Genomic DNA, 25,151 nt, shown 5'->3' with positions numbered 1-25,151 from the left:
AGAACGAAGGTGTCCCGACAGGAAGACGTGCGGCGTCTTAGGGAGCACGGAACATTCCAGCCTATGACTCGCGACTTGGGAAGACCTAGAACGACGAGGACACCTGCAATGGACGAGGCAATTCTTCGTGCAGTTGACGATAACCCTAATGTCAGCGTCAGAGAAGTTGCTGCTGTACAAGGTAACGTTGACCACGTCACTGTATGGAGAGTGCTACGGGAGAACCAGTTGTTGCCGTACCGCGTACAGCGTGTGCAGGCACTATCAGCAGCTGATAGTTCTGCGAATGGTTCATCCAACAATGTGTCAATCCTCATTTCAGTGCAAATGTACTCTTTACGGATGAGGCTTCGTTGCAACGTGATCAAATTGTAAATTTTCACAATCAACATGTGTGGGCTGACGAGAATTCGCACGTAATTGTGCAATCACGTCATCAACACAGATTTTCTGTGAACGTTTGGGCAGGCATTGTTGGTGATGTCTTGATTGGGCCCCATGTTCTTCCACCTACGCTCAATGGAGCACGTTATCATGTTTTCATACGGGATACTCTACCTTTGCTGCTAGAACATGTGCCTTTACAAGTACGACACAACATGTGGTTCGTGCACGATGGAGCTCCTGCACATTTCAGTCGAAGTGTTCGTACGCTTCTCAACAACAGATTCGATGACCGATGGATTGGTAGAGGCGGACCAATTCCGTGGCCTCCACGTTCTCCTGACCTTAACCCTCTTGACTTTCATTTACGGGGGCATTTGAAAGCTCTTGTCTACGCAACCCCGGTACCAAATGTAGAGACTCTTCGTGCTCGTATTGTGGACGGCTGTGATACAATACGCCATTCTCCAGGGCTGCATCAGCGCATCAGGGATTCCGTGCGACGGAGGGTGGATGCATGTATCCTCGCTAACGGAGGAAATTTTGAACATTTCCTGTAACAAAGTGTTTGAAGTCAGACTGGTACGTTCTGTTGCTGTGTGTTTCCATTCCATGATTAATGTGATTTGACGAGAAGTAATAAAATGAGCTCTAACATGGGAAGTAAACGTTTCCGGACACATGTCCACATAACATATTTTCTTTCTTTGTGTATGAGGAATGTTTCCTGAATGTTTGGACGTACCTTTTTGTAACACCCTGTATATTCAATGTTACTATTACTTCTAGGTCCCAGTATTTTCCTTGTAATTCTTCTTTCAGCTTTTTTCAGTTTTCAAGATCCCCAAATCTTATTAGTTTAAGTGTTTGTGCTGCATGCAATGTTTCAGGCATTGTGACTGTTTGGTAGTGTTAGTTTTTTTCTTAATACGTTTTTTGTCATTTGGAATGCCTTTTTCATTTATGTTTTTATGTTTTTACTCCTATTTTGTCTGCTTGTTTCTGTAGTTCTGTGATTTTTTCTTTGACACTATGCAGTGAGTTAGTGATTAATGCCATCTCATCTGCAAAACCTAGACAATCTGCGGTGATTTTATTTGGGTTTCTTCCTAGTTGAACACTCATTCTCTGACTACCTTCTGTAGTGTGCAGTTAATAAGTTGGGAGGAGGGTGGGGTTTAAATCATGTCCTTGTCTTAATCCTGATTTTATTTCAAAATGTTTTGGCAGTTTCCATATAAATTTAACTTTTGATGTTGTGCTTGTTAAAGTTCCTTATTTTTGTAGCGTTATTTTCGAGTCCAGATTCCTCTATAATGTTATTACTGCATTTCTATCTACGGAGCCGTATGCCTACTTAAAATCTACAAAAGTTATCATCTATTTCAAGTTTCTTATTTGTTTAATTTCTGTTACGTTCTTTAAGTATTTGTTCCGCACAAGACCTTACTTTCCTAAATCCTGCTTGGTACTCTCCTAATTGTGGGTCGAGTCTGCTTCAGCTCTCTTTAAAAGTGACATGGACAAGATCTTATATGTCAATAATAAGAGGGAGATCCTCTGTAATCGTTGGGATCGGTTTCCTTTCCTTTTTTATATAGTGGATATATTAATGCTGATGTCCATTCTCATGGTAAGTTCTTCGTTGTCCACATTTCATTAATGAACTCTGTTAGACATAGGATAATATCACAGGAGAGCTTCCACATTTCAGCAACTGTATTGTTCCTTTGTTATTGGTGGCTTTGTGTCGAGTTGTATTTGGATTACATTATCAAAATGAAATTCTTCTTCTGGTGGATTTCAGTTGTGTAGTTCTTTGAAGTAGTCCACAAGTATTGTGCAGTTCTCGGTGTTATTATATGCAGTCGTACGTGTTGTCGGATCTGTAAACTGTAAACTTGGTGGTGTGCACTACTTTAATCCATTTTTTAATATTTTATAAAAGTTCCCTATGTTTTTCTGCTTAAAGTGCGACTAAGTTGACATTTGTTGATCTCTTTGAGACCTTTTGATGCATGTCTCCTGGCTTGTATAAATTTTTTCCTCTTCTTATTTTATTTGTGTGCCAGATATTCCAAACTCATTGTCTCTGTATAATTAACTCGTCACAATTGTCATTCCACCGAGCACAATTCCATTTCTTTTTAAGAGGGATAGTTTCTTCCTCAGTTCGATAATGTCCCTCCGAAGTTGTTCCCGACATTTAGATTCTTTTTTCCAGTTGTATTTTGTAATCATTTTGTCTAGGTAACTTCTGTATGTCAAACTTTATGGGCCGGTGTGGTTCTTTTTTCTAAATATTGGTCTGACACCGAATTTATTGATAGATTGAATCCAAACCGGCACACTTGGCAACTTTTGCATTGTACACTTCCGTGTCTGTAGGTCTACTTGTAGCAACACGATCAAGTAATTTTTCAACACAAATCGGATTTGGTGATACGCGTGTAGTTTGTTTTCTAGGAATTTTTTGAAGAATATAGATTTTACTGCAATGTTACGCTATCAGCATAAGCTTCAGAGTCTTTCTCCATTTGCGTCGGTTCTTTCAAGTGCTGGCAATTTTCCTACTATTGATCTGTGCTGACATTCTTTGCCAGTTTGTGCATTGAAGTCTCCGAGAAGCGATACTGTGTTTTTTGACGTAACGTGATCTAGGAAGTCTGACACATTTTACCAAACATTTTCTGTATGCTATATTTTGTCGGTGCACCAAACATTTTCTGTATGCTGTATTTTGTCGGTGCACACGGTTTCAAAATATTTTATAGTAATTAACTCGATCTGAATAATCACGTTACAGCTTCAATATTTTTATACGGGTCTCGGCGCCTCAGTTCGAAATTGTAATATTCGATATTTTTGGCTTCCTTAAAACAGCAAAAAGTTAATACTTTCGGCCAGGAGGCAAATACTTGTTTATAAAGAATGATTAATGTATAATAAGGCGTCGCATAGCGACGGTGGAATTTTCTAAATAACGTAATTCGTCGTCTTTGGGCGGCAACATAAACAGTAGAATACGGATGTATATGCGATCCTTCACTATTTTGTTCGCTGGAGAACAAATGAAGCCTTGAGCGCTAAAGACTTGTACCGTTTTTATTAAGTAAGATGGACGTAGATTTGTGGCAGTCTGATGTAATTTTACTAGATGTATAAAAACGTGTTATGTCTATGTTTGAGTGAAGTGTAAAAAGAAGAACTGTTATAAGTTTTCGTGACGACGCACGGGTGACTCAAAAAGAGAGTGGCTATATAAAAGAGCGCTCAATGGACACGAAACGGACATGAAAATCTACCGTCATTGTAGTACTAAGCTTAAGGTACGATATATGTTTTAGTTATAATAAATATTAGTTCTGGGAATACTGAATCATTTAGCAGTGCTCATTCCTATCATCTCCTCAGTACTATTTTCATTTTAATTATGCATTTTGCTAAGATTACAGACACCAAGATCAGCAGTTCAATGTTCGTGTTACATTGACAAAAAGAAAACTGTTTGATCGTGTTCTTGCATGAGCTTTAATATTGAATTCCCCTTTTGTGTGATGTTACAGTTGTTTTTGCGCCCTTAAGAACTTTCTGGTCCCTTCGGAAATTGTTTTCTCATAACAATAACTTCACGACCGGGTATGATTGTATCTACGATCATGAACTAATTAGAAAGACGATAACGCGATTTCTTAATCAATAGCACGCTAGTTGTGACTGCCTCAAGCCACGCGAAGCTGCAAGTAAAAACTATTCACATTTCATAGTGCAATATTTTATGACAATGGTCAATCCACGATTCTTACGGCAATTGTGATTGATAAAACAGTAAGCGAAATGTCAAACTCCAGCTTTTCAATTGAATAACAACATCACTTTTATTTTGTTACATCACAGAATGAAACGGGTCTAGTTTAGCAGGGGATACAACCCGTCGGCTTTGACCAATGACGTCAGAACGGGCCAGAGAGCATGTATTGCAAATATGAAAGAGCTGAGAAGAACGTTCAGCAAGAAAGGAATGCAAGAGAGAAAAACTGTACTTCACATATATAAGGGCAAGTAGTATTTTCACGTTAACGATATCGCGTGTTTGTATCTTAGTATTTCTCCGCAAAATAGAATGGAAAGAAATGAATGAAATATATTACTAGCAAAGAATACATCACGTTACATGTATGTCAGTTGTATGTCGAAACTCTTTCGAACTGTATTGCTTAAGTGCAGTACGGGATTCAAGTTCAGCGTACGTCGGTTTCTTAGTTTCACCTAGCATTGCTGTCCTGTTCTTCACTTGAACGATGTATCCTCCGCTTCAGTAAACCCTAAGTGGAACACGGGATACAAATTGTAGATGTGTTGTTTATTTCGTCTCCGCTATTACTAACAGTCTTTTCCTACGTACATATCAGTACTACTGATGACAGAAGGACCTACGTATGTAATATATGTATACGAGACTTCCGTTGACCTCTATATATGTACACTGGTAACGAAAAGGTGGAAATAGACATGTTACATCTCATCTGAACTACACGGAGACAAGAAGACGACACATGTACAATTTGTATCCCGTACAGTTTTCTTGTTGCCTTGGACGCTACTAGTATCCTATTCGTTACTTGAGCTATATACCTATATGCAACCTTTGTATCTTTTGACACATATAGTGTCAGTGTGAAGGAGAAGTGAAGGACGGGATACAAATTTTAGTTGCGTCGTCAGTGTAAAGGCGAAGTGAAGGACGGGGTACAAGTTGTAGTTGTGTCAGGGGTTTCGCGCGTAATATAGCAAGTACACATTCTAAAATGTCATACTGATACTGTTGTGGCGTAACAAGCTAGTCACGCCACACTGAGGAGGAAGCCGAAAGGCACGCGTACACACACGCCGACTGGCGTCAAGTCTGGAGCAGGATAAGTTATGACTGCTATAAAGAAAATACGTAGCTTTGGAATATACTTAACTTTTAATGCTTGCTTTGGTACATCTCTCTTGACTATACAAATGAGACTCGTAAGATACATGCACTGATACAATTGGCGCCTTGCTAAGTCGTAGCCATTAACTTAGCTGAAGGCTATTCTAACTGTCTCTCGGCAAATGAGAGCAAAGGCTTCGTCAGTATAGTCGCTAGCAACGTCGTCGTACAACTGGGGCGAGTTCTCGTACGTCTCTCGAGACCTGCCGTGTGGTGGCGCTCGGTCTGCGATCGCACAGTGGCGACACGCGGGTCCGACATGTACTAATGGACCGCGGCCGATTTAAGCTACCACCTAGCAAGTGTGGTGTCTGGCAGTGACACCACAGATACTAGCGCTGGGAAACGAAAGAACATCGACAGCCGAGAAATTTCTATTACGTACTTCACAACACGAAAATGCACATATTGGTGGAGTGAAACAGTGAAATACGTCAAATTAGTGGAATACAGTGAAAGAAGCAAATGGAAAAGTGAACTTACCACACAGAAATATCGAGGAATAACCGAAGGCCACATAGACAGACAGTAACGAAAATTACATACCCACAAACAGACAAATCCATTCCTATAAACGAAAATAAGACACTAAAAATTATTCTACAACAACAAAGTAATACTCCAAATTACCTCAATATCATTACGAATAATTATTTTAATCTACGATGATAGCGCTTATCCGGAACACAAAACTGCTTTATTATCTATGTCTCGAAGTGAAGACATTACTATCTCTGACTAATGTATGACGTCGTTGGTCAGAGCCGACGGGTTGTATCCCCTGCTTCACTAGACCCCGAAACTGCAAGTAAAAACTATTCACATTTCATAGTGCAATATTTTATGACAGTGGTCAATCCACGATTCTTACGCCAATTGTGATTGATAAAACAGTAAGCGAAATGTCAAACTGCAGCTTTTCAATTGAATAACAGCATCACTCGTATTTTGTTACGTGACAGAATGAAACTGGAGTCAGATGTGGCGGTGTTGCACAGGGAGCTGGTGGAGGCGCAGTGCGTGGAGCGGCGGCTGCAGCGCCAGCTGGAGATGATCCGCGGCGCGCTCAGCGAGCTGGGCTGCGAGGAGCTGCCCTCGGGCTGCGACCTCTCGCTCTCCCTCTCCGTGGAGGCCGCCTTCCGCCAGCCGCCCGCCGCCAACGGCGCCGCCGCCACTGCCGCAGACGTCGACGGCGCCGCGCCCACGCCGCACGAGGCGCCCTCCACGCCCACGCAGGTACCGGAGGTGCGCCGCCTTCTTCCCCTCTGCTGCCTCTTACTCGGAGGTTCTCCTCACCTGTGTGTACCGCCGCCTGCAGTTAGCAGCCACCCCCGGGTGGTAGTTTACAAACAGCGAGATTAATATGCTGCCGGGGCTTTAAATTAACTTGCTGCTCAGTCCTGTGAAAAGCGTTCACTTTGTACCTACAGGGTGATCAAAAAGTCAGTATAAATTTGAAAACTTAATAAACCACGGAATAATGTAGGTAGAGAGGTAAAAATTGACACTAAAATGTAGACTTTCACGGCCGGAAATGTCATGTCCATTATGACTATCCGGGCTGTTATGCCGTGGTCGGTTGATGAATTCTGTGTCGATTCCCAACGTTTCGGCTCCAACTGCGGGAGACATCTTCATGGGCGTCCGTAACTCGATGGAAGGTCCAACACACCCACTGGCTCGCTACTGACTGCCGCTGAATTCCGTGTCCGCGCGCTCCCACGCCGCGGCGTGACGTCACGTGTTTTGAAAACGTCAGTGCAATTGGCCGCTGTCCGTCGCCGTCGATCGCCGTTGCCATCAGCCAGTAGTGGACGGGTGGTACACGTCTTCTTTAACACGTGCGTTGAGACAGCCACGCAGAAATCGTAGTGACGTACAGGATGCTGCAAAATCTAAGGTTTTCCTGCCGTTTGTTAAAAATGTAACGAAAAGAATAGGGAGGATCTTGACGAAGCGGAATACTACCGTAATTTACAAGCCCACCAGGAAGATACAGGGATACCATAAGCCTGCCAAGGACGCTCGCAAACCATTAGAAAAAGCTGGAGTGTATAGGATCCCGTGCAGCTGTGGTGATGTTTATGTGGGTACCACTGAAAGAGCGGTTTCAAAACGTCTGGAAGAGCACAACGGCTATTGTAGAAGAGGAGAAACGGAACGATCATCTGTTGCGGAGCATGCTTTCCAGCCAGGGAACCACCATATTCGTTTCGAGGAGACCCAAGTACTAGCGGCCACAACGGATACCACGAAAGGCTCTACAGGGAGGCAATCGAAATCGCTAAACACTCAAATAATTTCAACCGAAAGGAGGACAGCGTGAAATTAAACGGTATATGGATGCCGGTGTTGAAGAAGATGTGTACCACCCGTCCACTACTGGGTGATGGCAACGGCGATCGACGGCAGCGGACAGCGGCCAATTGCACTGACGTTTTCAAAACACGTGACGTCACGCCGCGGCGCGGATACGGAATTTAGCGGCAGTCAGTAGCGAGCCAGTGGGTGTGTTGGACCTTCCATCGAGCTACAGACCCCCTTGAAGATGTCTCCCGCAGACGGGGACGAAACGTTGGGAATTGACACATAATTCATCAACCGACCACGCCATAACAGCCCGGATAGTCATAATGGACATGAAAAATTGACACACATGCTTGGAATGACATGGGGTTTTATTAGAACAAAAACAAAAAAACAAAGTTCACAAAATGTCCGACAGATGGCGCTGGACAGCAAAACGTCAGTAACTGCTACCGTGACGGGTGAGAGGTACGCCGATATGTTACAGAATCGCATCATCCCCAGCCTGGCTGATAAACACCTGCTGGAACGTACGATGTTTATGCAGGATGGCGCTCCACCCCATGTTGCTAGACGCGTGAAAGATTTCTTGCGCGCATCGTTTGGTGATGATCGTGTGCTCAGCCGTCACTTCCGTCACGCTTGGCCTCCCAGGTCCCCAGACATCAGTCCGTGCGTTTATTGGCTTTGGGGTTACCTGAAGTCGCAAGTGTATCGTGATAGACCGACCTCTCTAGGGATGCTGAAAGACGCCAATGCCTCACCATAACTCCGGACATGCTTTACAGTGCTGTTCACAACATTATTCCTCGACTACAGGTATTGTTGAGGAATGGTGGTGGACATATTGAGCATTTACTTTGTTTTGTCTTACTTTGTTATGCTAATTATTGCTACTCTGATCAGACGAAGCGCCATCTGTCGGACATTTTTGAACTTTTGTATTTTTTTGGTTCTAGTAAAACCTCATGCCATTCCAAGCATGTGTGTCAGCTTGTACCCCTCTATCTGCATTATCCCGTGATTTATTCAGTTTTCAAATTTATACTGACTTTTTGATCACCCGGTACTTAGTTGCGGGGGATCCTCAGATTTAAAAACCTGGTTAAATATTAACTATGAGATATGTTCTAATAACAGAGAGTGGAAAAATGACCTGACCCTTCACCCAAATTACAACAAACAAAGGAACACGGAGTACGCCGACGATAACCTGAGCGATAAAGTTATGGTATCTGCACAACAACCTACGAAGTTGTTTAAACCGAACCTTGACTAATAATGGGCTCGGGGGAGAATGTGTGACTAGATGTTGACATGCTAGATACAGGATGCTGCATTATTAGTTTTTAAGTATCTTTCTCTTTTCGGAAGCCCCGTGGCGGTGTAGACATTTGCGTTCCTACACGCGGCCGGTTCGGGAGGGGGGGATTGTTTGGATTGTTTTTTTTTTTTTTTTGGGGTAGGAGACCAGACAGCGAGGTCATCGGTCTCATTGGATTAGGGAAGGACGGAGATGGAAATCGGCCGTGCCCTTTCAAAGGAACCATCCCGGCATTTAGGTAAATCACGGAAAACCTAAATCAGGATGGCCGGACGCGGGATTGTTCCGTCGTCGTCCGGAATGCGCCGGGAGGGGGGATTCTCACTTTGTCTTGTTACGCGTTTCACTCGAGAACCGCACCGGCGCTCGTTAATTAGAGTTCAGTCGTATGGCGTTAAAAGAAATTTGTAACTCGGTTGAGAGTTTCTCGGTAGGAAATATGCGGCACGTTATCTCGAATGGAGAGACATTGATGTAAGTACAAGTGCCTCTGAATGTTCCACAGGAACTGTGTCGGGACTCCTGCCGTTCGTGTTGTATATTAATCTATGTCTACAACTGCACTCTGCAAACCACTGTGAAGTGCTCGTCAAGGGGTACGTAGCTTTGAACGCATCGTAGAATTTTTACGGCTCCACTCATATTGAGTGCCGGAAACAATGCCTATTAGATGTCTCTGTGTCCACTGTAAGTAACCTAAACTGTTTTCCCAGTCCCATAGGAGTGGTACATAAGGGGCTGTCGTATATCTCTAGACTGTTAACTCGACACTGGTTTTCGAACTTTTGTCAGTAGGCTCTTGTGGGATAGTCGGCATCGACATTCGAGCATCTACTAGTTCAGGGTTTCAGCATTTCTGTGTAGGCTTACACGGATTAAACAAACCTGTGACACTACATCCGGCCCCTCTTTGTAAATGTTCGGTGGCCCCGTATTTTCCATCTCTAACGACCACACTGTCGACGAGACGTTAAACCCTAATCTTCTCGCTTTTAGAAACATTATTAATACAAAAGCATAAAACTAGTACCAAAATTCTACAACAGACCGACACCGGTGATGTTTTACGCAGCTGTTCAGTGGTCCCTCCTCACGCTGGTCTGTGTGTGTGCTCAGCACAGGGTACCCGTGCTGTCTGGCCCAGAGAAAGGACTCGTCCAGAAGCGGGCACAGTTTTCAGTCCAGTTTCGCTGCCTGTCGACGACTCGATATCTCCACTGTTTGTCGATTCGTTAGCTTTTTCCCTAAATTATGTATATTCTGCCAGCACAACCGCGTATTCTTACGTGCAATCCAGGAGGAGACTGGGTGGAAATGTAACATGTAAAATATTACTTCACTTTATTACAATATGGATACGAATATTTAGGTAATTCGTACAATCCATTTCCGTAGGAATGTTCTCACAAGTGAACCTCCCAATCGCACCCCCCTCAGATTTAGTTATAAGTTGGTACAGTGGATAGGCCTTGAAAAACTGAACACAGATCAATCGAGAAAACAGGCAGAAGTTGCGTGGAACTATGAAAAAATAAGAAAAATATACAAACTGAGTAGTCCATGTGCAAGATAGGCAACATCAAGGATAGAGTGAGCTCAGGAACGCCGTGGTCCAATGGTTACCGTGAGCAGCTGCGGAACGAGAGGTCCTTGGTTCAAGTCTTCCCTCGAGTGAAAAGTTTAATTTCTTTATTTTCGCAGCAAAGTTATGATCTGTCCGTTCGTTCATTGACGATTCTGTTCGCTGTAATAAGTTTAGTGTCTGTGTTTTGCGAACGCACCGCAAAACCGTGCGATTAGAAGACGAAAGGGCGTGCCTCTCCAATGGGAACCGAAAACATTTGATCGCAAGGTCATAGGTCAACCGATTCCTCCACATAAAAACACGTCTAATATATTCTATACGACACTGGTGACGGCATGTGCGTCAGATGACAGGAATATGTTGTCGACCCTCCTAACTTGTACACTTGGCGAATGGATAAAAAGATTCTTATACCTTACCCGATTTAGGTTTTCTTGTGGATGTGATAATCACTCCCAAAAAAGTGATGAAAACATAAGAGTTTGTCACATAAACTGAAATACATGAATGCAAGAGTTTCACAGTCGCACAGTTTTCCTTGTGCTCTGTCAAAACATATGTTTTTAACGTTTTCAAATTTATCCGTGTGTAGACCGTCAAATCCTGCATATGTTCAAGCATATCCGAACAAGTCCTGTAATTTTGGACAGCGAAGTTGATTATGTGTGACTGCCTGAAATTTGATAATTGTCTGAAAATAAAAAATTAAAATTTTCACTCGAGGGAAGACTTGAACCAAGGACCTCACGTTCCACAGCTGCTCACGCTAACCACGGGACCACGGCGCTCCTGAGCTCACACTAACCTTGATGTTGTTTATCCTGCGTATGGACTACACAGTTCGTATATTTTGCTTTTCACAGTTCCACACAACTTCTTCCTGTTTTCTCGATTGATCTGTGTTCAGTTTTTCAAGGCCTATCCACTGCGCCAACTTGTAACTAAATCTGAGGGCGGTGCGATGGTGATGTTCCCTTGTCAGTATTTACAACTGTCTCCGACTCGATACAGATAAGCTTACGAGACACTTCACTCGACGAATAACTGCCGTAACATTCACATTAATTCTGCCCGAGATATTTAATACGTCGGCGGCCTATCTGAGTCGACGTCGTCATCTCGATCGTCGACTGTGTTCCTCTGCTCGGCCGTAAGTACACCGTCGATCGTGGCAGCACAGTGCAGCTCTAGAAGGCGTGGCCACCCCGCAGTTTGTCATTTGTCAGAGCAGCACGCAGTGAGGATAGTCTTTTGTGGTTTCATTGCGAATTGCCAACCTCGCATACAATTTGTTGACAGTGTAAAATGTTTTCGTAAGTATTTGCAGAACAATCTAAAGCGGAACATTCAGACGCAGGTTGTTACCGCTAAAGTGTGGGTTAGGCCGGTATTACACTATCAAATTTCTCTGTCAAAGATTTGATCAAAGATGTGATCAAATATTCCGTCAAATATATTTGACAAAGATCTTTGACGTAGCGCTAGAAGGGGTATTACACTGTCGTCATATTTTTTCGTCAAAGTTCAAGATGGCTGACAACAACTTGTTATTAACCGCATGTACCACAATTGCACTGTGTGTGTAGTGGACTGTTAAGGCAGCCAGTCCACAGTGAAGTAGCCGAAAGGGCACGCGTCAACTCACGCCGTCTGGCGTTAAGTCTGGAACAGGATTCGTAATGAATGTGATAAAGAAAAGAACGTAGCTACTAGAACACTTAACTTTTATATTGTCCTTTGGTATACAGCATTCTGGATGATACAAGTGAGACTCTATCTTGAGGTGCATGCAACGTTACAAATGGTTAATGGCGCCTTGCTAGGTCGTAGCCATTAACGTAGCTGAAGGCTATTCTAACTGTCTCTCGGCAAATGAGAGAAAGGCTTCGTCAGTGTAGTCGCTAGCAACGTCGTCGTAGAACTGGGGCGAGTGCTCGTACGTCTCTCTAGACCTGCCATGTGGTGGCGCTCGGTCTGCGATCACACAGTGGCGACACGCGGGTCCGACATGTACTAATGGACCGCGGCCGATTTAAAGCGACCACCTAGCAAGTGTGGTGTCTAGCGGTGACACCACAGTGTGCATATGCGGAAGAGAAGCGGGGGAAAAAAAAGGAAACATACATGGGTGAAGCCGTGGGTTTTACGACGACACGATACAAGCATTCGACAAAACTTGTTACGTGAGCTTATAGTGGGGGACGTCAAGTCGTACATCAATTACTTAAGAATGGATGAGCATACATTTCCGTATGTGCTCAGTGAAGTGTATCCTCATATCACAAAGCACAATATTCACTTAAGAACTGCTACATCTGCAGAAGACAGGCTCACTGTAACACTCCGATTCCTTGCTACAGGAGAGGGTTATGTTATGTTAGGTTAGGTTAGGTCAGGTCTCCAATCTTCTTAATCTATTTTTGTATTCAGGGTGCCCCACGTTGTAAAGCGCGTCATCAGCTTCATACATCTCTATTACTTTTGTAGTTGTCGGCACACACCAATTGTGTTTACCCGCAATATTTATAAAAACACTACAGACGACAGAATGCAGCGATGCTAGCGCTCCATGCGGTAACATGTCACATTACAGTGAACAGAAGACAAGCGACTTCTTTGATCAAATCTACAGCGAGGCGCAAGATTTGATTAAATATTGGACGACATTTGACAAAGTTCCCTATTACACCATCAAATATCTTTGACAAAGAAACTTGATAGTGTAATACCGGCCTTATGTGCTACGTGAGCTGTAACGGACAGACAGTATGTTGTTGCTGTGGTCCTCAATCCACACAGTAGTTCGATGCAGCTCTCCGTGCTACTCTGTCCTGAGCAAATTTCTTCATCTGCAAATAACTACCGCAATCTACATCGATTTGAATCTGTTTATTGTATTCATCTCTACGAGTTTTACCTCCACACTTCCTTCCGTTAGCAAACTTGTGGTTCCCCGATGCCTAAGTGTAACAGGTGCGTAATACGTGTTTCCCGTTTCCAGTCATTCGGGGGTAATTCGATCTACAGTGAAAATGTATTCAAAATTGGGAATGTGCTAGCAGAATAATCTGAAACAAAAAGAACCGAGAGACGTGTCTACATTAGAACTCCTGAACCTTCCGTGTCCGTACAAATAATACTTTTTATTTTGTGGGAGAATATCTAGAAACTTCGCACACTTATCGACCGAACGACTGTGCGTGTATTGTAAAACGGGGAGGTGTCCTGACATTTGTGACTCCTGAACCCCAACTGATTTCTGTCGACAGACGGACCTTATGAGTGAAGTAAAATGGTGCAACAGCCTACCGGGCTGCATCAAACTGGAAGAGAAAGTTAAGCTACCCGTGAAACGACAGACTGAAGTTGTTTGTTACAGATCAAAGTTTTCATTCGTCAAATGAATCCCTTGACGACTCTAGAGTAAATTCGTGATGTATTTATATGTATTTGCAGATTAGAAAATACACTTAAGACAAATATCTATTTATCTTGATAAATTATGTAAAATTCTCATGCTTGAAATGATATGATTAAAAATACATCTGCTAATTAGATAACAGATAAGGACAGAAAAATTCATAGTAATGTCTAACATTTGACTTGCCCTGGACCTGTCACAGGACATAAATAATTAAATATAAATGAATAGATGATTGGGACATCTATAATTTCATCTCTTAGAAGTAATTTAGAATACAGATTAATTGATTACTATGTGGTTTTTTAAATATATAGACGTTTGTGTTACCTCCAACTTTGCCTACCTAACGTGTATTTCCACTGACAATGAAACTTGTTATTTTTCCTAAAGTTGAAACAGTGAATCCCATCTATGTCCGTGTCTACCCTCCTGGATATGTACTAACTTGAAGTAATTTCATTTATTTAACATTTTTATTTCTTATATGTAAATCGAAGGAGGGGTACTGCTGTCAGGTGCAGCGGGACATTAAGCAGGATCGGCAGTGACGAGCGAAAATGTGTAGGCCTACCGGACCGGGATTCGAACCCGAGATCTCTGGCTCACTAGGCCGGTGCAGTAACTGTCGTGCCATCTGAGACGTGGCTGTATCTTTCGGATGGGCACTGTGCATTTGTGTGATTGGTAAGCCTCGCTGGGCAGTGGATCCCCTTTTTTTCAGTGCGAAAGCACAAATATGTCTGTTGTGTACATAGTCCCGCGTAGTCAGCGCGTACACAACTTTCCCACTAGAGCGCGCCCCACTAAGCACAACAGCGCAGGCGCAGCGCTCGTCCATCTCCGCACTACGAGATGGCGCTGCCATAGAGACGGACCAAATTCTGCTTCCGCCGATCCGCGTATTAATATGTAACGCAGCCAATGAGATTGCTGCTAACGTAGAACCTTTTCTCCTCGTGGATCACACTCGCGCAGTGATACCTGAACGCTCGAGGTATTATAACGAGTGTACAGACCTCCGATTAGTCAGTCTGCATTAGTCTGCATTAGTCTATAGTCAAGTTTCAGTGTGCGCCTAATAAGATTACCATATTCCTGTACATAGCCATGAAGATAAATGAATAGACACTTTGTCAAGTATCAGAGATATGTGAGAATAAGATTAACGTACCAAGACCAAAGGAACTTCAGATTGTCAATTGTAAACAGCATCCAGAATCAAGTTACGTAATGTCTATGCTTTTTATTATTTTAATAAATGTGTGTGAAAATTAATCAAGTTCTGTTTAAAGTTCGTCACGGTCAATCTGCTACTCTAAGCGTGCAAGTGGCATTTCTATCGTCTGACCTAACGGCAGAAGATAAACACCCCACGATAAGACCACGAGACATATTGCTGACACTCGCCTACTTCGTTAGAGCGACAAGTCAAATAATCTGATCGTGTGTGTACCGAAGGTCTTACAGTATGCACACCACAATGTCCTACCTCATGTGGGAATTTCTGAGTAGTGAATGGGAGTACAATGGACAGGGACTGCAGGCAGGTGGCGCCCGGTGGGAGTGTGCGTACCGAGGTAGTGTGTACTGTCAGGATGACGGCGTGTCCCAGGTGGCGCAGCGGTTACTGCACCTGCCTGTGAGTGGGAGGTCCCGGGTTCGAATCCCTGTCCGGTACACATTTTCCCTCATCGCCGCCGGTTCCGCTAAATGTCCCGTTACAGGTGACAGCGGTGATCCCCCTTCGAGTTACGTATAATATTTCACAGCTGCAGATTCTGCGTGGTGTCTGTTCTTCGCACAGACACAGCGCATTTGTATAACTTTTATTTCTCACACCTACTAGTAACAAAATAAACAACAACAGAAAGCACTTTTATGTTGGCATCGTTGCGGTATTGTGTGTTGTGCTTTGTCTGTCCTTTGTTCGTCTAGTTCAGATTTTGCTGTTCGTATGTGGCACAGTTCTCACACATTGTATCTGTAGGCTATATTGATGTGCAACGGAAGTGTTCACAAATGCTTTCTGTCTATCCCCAAAATCTTTCTGTGTATTGATATGCTGCAGAAGTGGTCACGAATACTTTCTGTGTACTCCGTAAACCTTTCTGTATATGTTGTATCCCATTGCTATCAGCATGCTCCACTGATGTCAATGGCTGCTTATTTTCTTTACGTTTGTATTTGTTTCTCCAGTCAGGTGTGAACACTACATCGTCTCACACACGACAGACGTGCTGGTACGCTACAGGGCACCTCTGGGGTTCGAGGAGATGACTCTGGGATAACTACAGGCCATACTGAAAAATGACACATATCGTTGGATAGAGCAGTTCTCGAAGTTTCAATTCGTAATATGTGGTGTGGCGTAGTTGATGAGCAAACTACTGGGGTTGGGGTGATCCAAATATTGTTTAATGGAGCGATGCATGCATTTTAAGACTGTGATTGTGCTAAATGTAAGTCAGTTGTGACAGTTCAGTGATTGCGTACCAGTTATCTGGTAAAAGATCCGACACACAAAATAATCGAGGGTGGTACAATACATTGTGTGAGATTTTCTATATATGTAGTGTGAAGGCAAAAGGCTGACAGGAACCGTCAACAGAAAAGGTGGATCAGGTGCAGGAATCATTCGACAGAAGCCCGAAGAAATAAACGACCTGTGAGCAGAAATCTGCAGATACCTCAATCGACTGTCTGGCTTGCTCTATGCAAACACGTACTAGCTGAACTTGTTAGATGTGCCGATTACTTGTAACAGTGCACTTCATTATGACTTTTGCAATGACTTGCAGTGACTACTAAAGAAGACGGTTTTTCACAGAAGTTGGTTTTCAGTAACAGAGCCCCTGGAAAAGTGAATTACCATAATGTGCATGTTTGGGGCATAGGAGATCTACATGAGATTGTGGAACACGTTTGTTATTTGCATAAAGTAAACACGTTTTGTACCATGTCCTTTTCAAAAGTTTACAGACTCTTTTTCTTTGTGGAGAAAACTGTAACTATACGCATTAAAAAAAGTTTTGCATCAGCCCGGTTCCCAGAACTCCTGAAGATAGACGTTAACTGTGTATATTGTATCACAGACTCAGTCCCGACTGGCATCACATTCTCTTCATCGACGAGTGTCACATATGCCTTCAACCGGACTGTTGTCTGAGACGCGTTTGGAGGCAATCCGGTCAGGCCGAACGCCTTAGACGCACTGTCCAGCAAGTGCAGCAAGGTGGAGCTCCCTGCTGTTTTGTGGTGGCATCGTAACGGCTGTACGGTACGTGAACGCCATCCTCCGACCGTATCAGCAGCATATTGGCGAGGCATTCGTCTTCGTGGATGACAGTTTGCAACCGCATAGTGCACATCTCGCGAATGACTTCCTTCAGGATAACGACACAGCTGCTGGACGAGAGTGGCCAGCATGTTCTTCAGACATGAACCCTATCGAACATGCCTGGGATAATTTGAAAAGGGCTGCTTACGCACGACGTGACCTGCCAACCACTGTCAGGGATCTACACCGAATCGCCATCGAGGAGTGGGACAATCTGGACTGACAGAGCGTCGATGAGCTTGTGGGTAGCATGCCACGACGAATACAGGTGTAAGTCAATGCGAGAGGACGTGCTTCTGGGTATTAGAGGTACCGGTGTGTGCAGCAATCTGGACCACCACCTCTGAAGGTCTCGCTGTATGGTGGTACAGCGTGCAATGTGTGGTTTTCGTGAGCAGTAAAAAGAGTGGAAATGATGTTTATGTTGATCTCTATTCCAATTTTCCGTACAGGTTCCAGAACTCTCGGGACCGAAGTGATGCAAAACTTTTTTTATGTTTGTAGTTTGGTGTACCTGGACATTCTGCAGCAATAGCTTGTGCCAGAATTACAGCAAGTCAGTGGAGATTTCATTCTGTAACAGTGCTCCACCGCACTTTTTTCAGATGTTCACGAATACCGTAGTGCCGAACTGCACCGTTGCCGGTTCGGACGTTCTTCTCGTCATGACTGTCCTCTTTTTCAGAGGCTGCCACAGTCGCCTGACTTAACCCTAGGACGCCCAAGCCTTTTTTTCTAATTTGGATGCCTAAGGGGGGGGGGGGGCGGCTCGGCGAGCCCACAGCTATTAAATAAGGTTACTGACGAAAAATTGCAACTTTTAAAATGGTTTATGTATTTTAACTAAGGCATCGGTTTATAAATGTTGTTAATCGTTATAAATATTCGACTGAGTGAATAAAAAATTGACATATTACAATACAAAATGCAGATGTGTTCATATACAATAGACTACTCTGAGTCCTCAACTTCAAGGCAAGAGACACACTTCACAATTTCTTCTGAATGTGTGTTACACACATGTTTATGACACTGTCCACAATACTGTTTTTGATTACTTAGACTATTGTACTTCTGCTTCTTTGTTTTAGCTTTTCTTACACAAATATGGCACCGATCTTTCCCTGCAGGAGGCTGACGTGCTTCTGTTGTCACTTCTTTGATTTTCTTTTGTGGAATAGTCTCCATCGATTGAACAATTTGGTTAGATAACCCTCTTGAATTGGCACTTCTTTCTTCTGCCTGCAATTTCACTAGTTCCATCCCAGTTTGCAGAAGATAAAGTTTCCGTTTGTTGTGTTTCTTTTCATTCCATCTCGGATGTTGCTGGATGAATATGGTGGTTGCGTTGATAGCACAAATGTCGATGAGAGAGTAAAATACAGATAGAGGCCATCTCTTTGTTCCCCTCTTGCAGGTGTACATACGCGCCATTTGATCAATGGTATCAATTACACCTTTAGTGGAATTATAATACGGATTTATCTCAGTTTTATTCTTCTCTCCTGCAACAGTGCCTTTATCTTGGTGCATTGTAGACAACATCAGTACGTTTTTACTCGGTTTCGTTTTTGCTGTGTAGGACACCAAAGTTACTGGAGGCCTACGTGTTCGGAATTGCACTAACTCACTGCAAGTTTACAAGATAAATAACAGCTGACTGACAGCAACAACCACTTCCTCTGAAAGTAAACCGATTGTTGTGAATATCAAGAATACCAACCAACAAGAAACTAACTTACAGTGTTGTGGAGATGAGAAATACGAAATCCTACTATGGGAAATTTTCTATAGCATGGAAGCCAAAGGGGGGGGGGTTGTTGGACCCATAACAGGTTTATTTATTTTTTCTTTCAAAGCAGGAATTTTCTATAAAATATATTGACACTAACGTTTCATAAAATAGTCAACAAACAATAACTCAGAGGGAAAATGTAGTATGAAAGTTACTTGGGCAAAAGCAGAGGACATAAAAAAATTGTGGATTCAACGAACCCCCTCCTTAGGCGGATAGTTAATGCAGTCCCAAATGTAATGTCGGATCGTGCAGGGCGAGAGCTGGACGACCGTATTCACATTTGCGTGCCACAGACACTGCCCGTGTTGAACCTGTAATTTGGTTTAGAAGTTCGGAGATACGCTCTGTCAAATGTGATGTGTCCATTTTTCTGAAAGTCTCGCAGTTGTCTTCTGAAACCCCAAAAGTGCTGCGAATAAACCTGTACTGACTACTGCCCAGTGTGTTTCACTTCTGTGAGTTGTCTGTCTGCTACTGCACTTCAGCTCTAATCCTCGCCACATCCTCGCCTTTCGCGAACGGCGTCCCACGCTCCGCCACAGCTCCCCGTCACTCTCCCGTACCCGCCGAAGGCTGAGGCTGTGTGATGGGTTTCAGGGAGGAGAGCGCCGCACGTCCGAGTCCACGTTCGCGCTGGTGAGACAGCAGGTGCGCCAACACTTCGCGACTCTGCTGCGCAAACCGTTCCGCAGGAAATCCGTGCCGTCCTCCCCCGCGGTGTCGGTGCGGGGGCTGCCCCCCTCTGCTGCTGGTGGTGGTGGTGGTGGTGGTGGTGGTCGTGGTGGTGGTGGTTTGCGCGGGGAGAGGGGACACAGTGAGCCGGCTGACGACAAAGTAGGTTTCCCCGTGCAGGCGGCAACTGCTTACGTGCTCTGTAGTTCCCGCCCTTTGCCGCACTGGATTAATACCGTCGCATGGGAACCTCCCATTAACACCGTGACGACCTATCGCAGAGTATAGGCTGTGTCACCTAGATATTAATCGATATTCTGTGACCATTTTATTTGTAATGGAGCAAAATAGTAATTCTTTTCCTCTTCTTCGTAACTTTTCTGTAGCCAATAACTTTTTGAAAGCGACATTCTTCTTCCTGTGTAGATTGTCTCACACTGGCAGTCGAGTTTAATTTTGTTTGCTTCCTTCTCTAACATCAGCATGGCTCTGTTGGACTGCTTGTGCACTACTGGTGCCTTTTCCGAAATGAAATTTTGTTTCCAGTACTAAGCTTACTGGTACCAAACTGTACAGACTCCACATACTGGCTCTGGTGGGGTTCACCTCATAATCTTGGGGTCATATGAGAGTGTTCATCAGTATCTCATTTTTATAATGTCGTATCAATTATGTGGATTGATGTGTACAAGTCTAACAGTGTTCCGTTAAGTTTCGGGTGTGCAGCCGCAAGAAATCTTCTTCTTCTTCTTCTTCTTCTAATATTTCGGCTGTATAACGTTCAGCCATCTTCTGACTGAGTAGCCAGAATGCCGCTCCAGTGCTCGCTTCGTCCCTTTATACTGTTGTACCGCGCGACTGCGCATGCGGCCACAGATGCAAATGCGCCAGAGACGTTGGTCGGCGGCAGAGACGTGCATAATGCGCGAGTTGTATCTCTGACTCCGCAGTCGATCTGTGTTGGCATATCGATATATCATTGTGCGTTGCACTGTGACGACGTCTTTGCGAGTTTATTACAGCAAGTGCCGGATTCCGTGATTTATCAAGATTGAATCCACTATCTCTATTAATTAAATTGCCTCCTTCACTATCGAGTCCCAAAAGGATGATGTAGTTGCCAAAATTTCGACGTTGTCATACAACATACTGTGACCATTATCAATACAGCGCTCTGCCACTGCAGACTTGTTGGGTTGTAAAAGTCGTCGTGTACCTCTGGTGTTCTGTACATATTTCTTGGACAGTACGAGTTGTTTGTCCGATGTAAGAAAGGCCACATTCACACGGAATTTTATAAACTACGGATTTTCGGAGCAGCAAATCATCTTTGACGGAGCCCACGAGTGCAGCTGTCTTGGGTGGAGGACGAAAAATCACTTTCACTGTGTCTGCCGAGAATGCGTCCTACTTTTTATGAGAGGCTACCCACATATGGTAGGAAGGCCATCGATTTAAAGGTTTCTTCATCTTCTTCTGGTTTCTTTGTGGCCTCTTTCGGTTTCATTTTCAGTGCCCTCTGTATTTGTTGTGGAGAGTACCCATTGTCTTCAAACACTCTTTGTAAGTGGGAAAGTTCATCTTGCAGACTGCTTTCGTCAGAAATAATATGTGCTCTGTAAGTCAAAGTTCGTAGAACACTCATTGTCTGCGCAGGATGGTGGCAGCTATTTGCACGTAAATACAGATCGGTGTGCGTCGGCTTCCTAAAAATAGGACGTATTCTCGGCAGACACTAAGTAAAACTAATTTTTCGTCCTCCACCCGAGACAGCTGCACTCGTGGGCTCCGTCAAAGATGATTTGCTACTCCGAAAATCTGGAGTTTATAAAATTCGGTGTGAATGTGGCCTTTCTTACATCGGACAAACAACTCGTACTGTCCAAGAAAGATGTACAGAACACCGGAGGTACACACGGCTTTTACAACCTAACAAGTCGGCAGTGGCAGAATACTGTATTGATAATGGCCACAGTATATTGTATGACAACGTCGAAATTTTGGCAACTACATCATCCTTTTGGAACTCGATAGTGAAGGAGGCAATCGAAATTCGCTTGACGACGAATTTAATTAATAGAGATAGTGGATTCAATCTTGATAAATCATGGAATCCGGTACTTGCTGTAATAAACTCGCAAAGACGTCGTCACAGTGCAGCCCCCAATGATATATCGATATGCCAACACAGATCGACTGCGGAGTCAGAGATACAACTCGCGCATTATGCACGTCTCTGCCGCCGACCAATGTCTCTGGCGCATTTGCATCTGTGGCCGCATGCGCAGTCGCGCGGTACAACAGTATAAAGGGACGAAGCGAGCACTGGAGCGGCAGTCTTGCGGCTCACTCTGAAGATGGCTGAACGTTATACGGCCGAAATATTAGAAGAAGAAGAAGGAGATTTCTTGCGGCTGCACACCCGAAACTTAATGGAACAGTCTTTGCCCCGCCAAAACCTGAAGATTCAAGTCTGCAGTGTCTGTTCTCATCATTATAAACTACACTTTTGAACATCTCATCTTTGTTAATGGCTGAGGAGCTGCGATAAAAGTATCAGATATTTGTTTCACTGAAATAAGATCTATTAATGATACGAAAGGAAAATTCTATCGAGATAAGTAATACGACAGAATTCTTCACCGGTACTTACGTTTTGGAGGCAAAGTGTTTAATACTGTCGACAGACACATTTAAAATAAAAGTGCCACGCAGACTAGCTTTCAGAACTGTTAGTGTGTGCCTCGAGCAGCAGAGAGGGATAGATTGTAGAAGGTTGAGAAAGAAGGGTAGGTTACTCAGACTCCAGGGTGAGATACCGAGAGTAGGTAAAGGAGAATGGAGAGGTGTATCAGGGATTGTTGTTTGGCTACGGTGAGAGCGTGTTAGCACAAGAACTGTACTTATTGAGGTACAGGGTTAGGGAACGTGAAGAGATATGATAGTTGACTTGAACTGGTGCATCTAAATGAGACAAAACCTTAGAGCAAGGTGAAAGCTCTCTATACACAGACAAATGGGGCACTGAAGAATTTTCAGACAATAACAGAAAAGAGATAGTAATTAATTACACTATAATAGAGGGAAACATTCCACGTGGGAAAAATATATCTAAAAACAAAGAAGCTGTAACTTAAAAAACGAAAGCGTTGGTATGTTGATAGAGACAATAAAAACAATAAAAAACACACACACAAATTTCAAGCTTTCGCAACCCAAGGTTGCTTCATCAGAAAAGAGGGAAGGAGAGGGAAAAACGAAAGGATGTGGGTTTTAAGGGAGAGGGTAAGCAGTCATTCCAACACCGGGAGTGGAAAGACTTACCTTAGGGGGAAAAAATGTCAGACATCGGGCAAGGAATGACTTTATTGGTCGTACGACATGTTTTGGAATTTATTCGTCGTCAGATATTTAGGAGCACACGTTTGTTTCACATACAACTTGTAACGCCATATGTACGTATATTATTCGCTCCTGGGTATCGGAAGATGGATAAATTCCAAAACGTTTCTTATGAACAATAAAATCATTCGTTGTCTGACGTCTCTCTTTTCTGTTGTCTTAATTTCAAGTTTGATTTTGGATAACAAATGACAAAATAAATATTTTTTTATGAATCATAATTACAAATTTACAGTTTTCAAATTTTTTTCCTTTTATTGTACTATGAAACCCCTTTTCTTGCCAAATTGAATTATTCTAAACCAATGGGAAGTATCTTATAGGTTTTGATGAGTGAGTCTGCAAGTATCAAAATACATGACATAAAGGGCTGATGTTTTGATTGCATTGACTTAGCTTCAATTTTTGTACACCACTGAGGGTCTGTCGGCTTTATTATATGACATAGAATTGACATGACACGACCACCCGTTCCTAAGAAAAAGATGTCTTAACAGACTGATGAACAGACAGACAGACGGGCAACAAGTAGTCCTATAAGGGTTCTGTTTTTACCAACTGAGGTATGGAACCCTAAAAACAACCAATGAAGGAGAAAAAGATCTCCAAATAAAGGAAAAAGTTCCCCGAATAAAGAAAAAAGATAACCAAACACAGAAAGAAATCAGGAAATGAAAAGCAGGGACCACTAAACAGGAAAAAAAGATTGCTCACAAGGAAAAAAAGTTACAAAAATAAGTGAAGACATAAGGAAAGATTGCCAAATGATGAAAATCATTGGCTGGTGTAAGAACATGCGGAAAATGGACGGTAACATTGAAGCGAGGGACAGATATTAAATATATCATTAAAATTGCTGAAAAGCAGATAAGAATGCAAGGAAATTGGAGAACATTATTAAATGCACTGAAACAGTCGTTCCCAAAACTAAGCAATGTGTCTCTTTTATTTTTATACTCATCTGCTGGCTGTACTACACATTTCGCCACCTGAAGGTGAATTTATCTCTTAATATTTTAGATCTAATTAGATATAATGACCGTGATACGAGATGAAGCTAAAACTACTTTGGCTCGAGAATCTGAATGTGAAACAAAATGACAGATAATCCACAAAGTTCCAGGAATGTAACAATAAACAATTCTCCTCCCTATATTCCAGCTGTGCTACACATTATATCGCCTTCCGAGCGACCTGTCTGGCCGACGGAACGGTCCCGCCTTATACAGGGTGTTACAAAAAGGTACGGCCAAACTTTCAGGAAACATTCCTCACACACAAATAAACAAAAGATGTTATGTCGATATGTGTCCCGAAACGCTTAATTTCCATGTTAGAGCTCATTTTAGTTTCGTCAGTATGTACTGTACTTCCTCGATTCACCGCCAGTTGGCCCAATTGAAGGAAGGTAATGTTGACTTCGGTGCTTGTGTTGACCTGCGACTCATTGCTCTACAGTACTAGCATCGAGCACATCAGTACGTAGCATCAACAGGTTAGTGTTCATCACGAACGTGGTTTTGCAGTCAGTGCAATTTTTACAAATGCGGAGTTGGCAGATGCCCATTTGATGTATGGATTAGCACGAGGCAATAACCGTAGAGCGGTACGTTTGTATCGAGACAGATTTCCAGAACGAAGGTGTCCCGACAGGAAGACGTTCGAAGCAATTGATCGGCGTCTTAGGGAGTACGGAACATTCCAGCCTATGACTCGCGACTGGGTAAGACCTAGAACGACGAGGACACCTGCAACGGACGAGGCAATTCTTCGTGCAGTTGACGATAACCCTAATGTCAGCGTCAGAGAAGTTGCTGCTGTACAAGGTAACGTTGACCACGTCACTGTATGGAGAGTGCTACGGGAGAACCAGTTGTTTCCGTACCGTGTACAGCGTGTGCAGGCACTATCAGCAGCTGATTGGCCTCCACGGGTAC

At 43.4% G+C, this 25,151-nt stretch overlaps 1 protein-coding gene across 1 annotated transcript in view; it reads left to right on the top strand.

Moving 5' to 3' along the window:
* Positions 1-25,151, top strand: part of LOC126215008 (tyrosine-protein kinase Fer) — a 680,444-nt gene that overhangs the window by 547,656 nt on the left and 107,637 nt on the right. The window contains exons 6-7 of the mRNA XM_049941633.1: positions 6,364-6,601; positions 19,738-19,788. Of these exons, the coding sequence (XP_049797590.1) occupies positions 6,364-6,601; positions 19,738-19,788 (289 nt within the window). The remainder of the gene's footprint in view (positions 1-6,363; positions 6,602-19,737; positions 19,789-25,151) is intronic.

The sequence above is a fragment of the Schistocerca nitens genome, chromosome 12 (assembly GCF_023898315.1).
Source record: "Schistocerca nitens isolate TAMUIC-IGC-003100 chromosome 12, iqSchNite1.1, whole genome shotgun sequence".
In the NCBI taxonomy this organism is placed as follows: Eukaryota; Metazoa; Arthropoda; class Insecta; order Orthoptera; family Acrididae; genus Schistocerca; species Schistocerca nitens.
The sequence above is the reverse complement of the archived record's forward strand: the minus strand, read 5'-3'. Positions and strand labels throughout refer to the sequence as shown.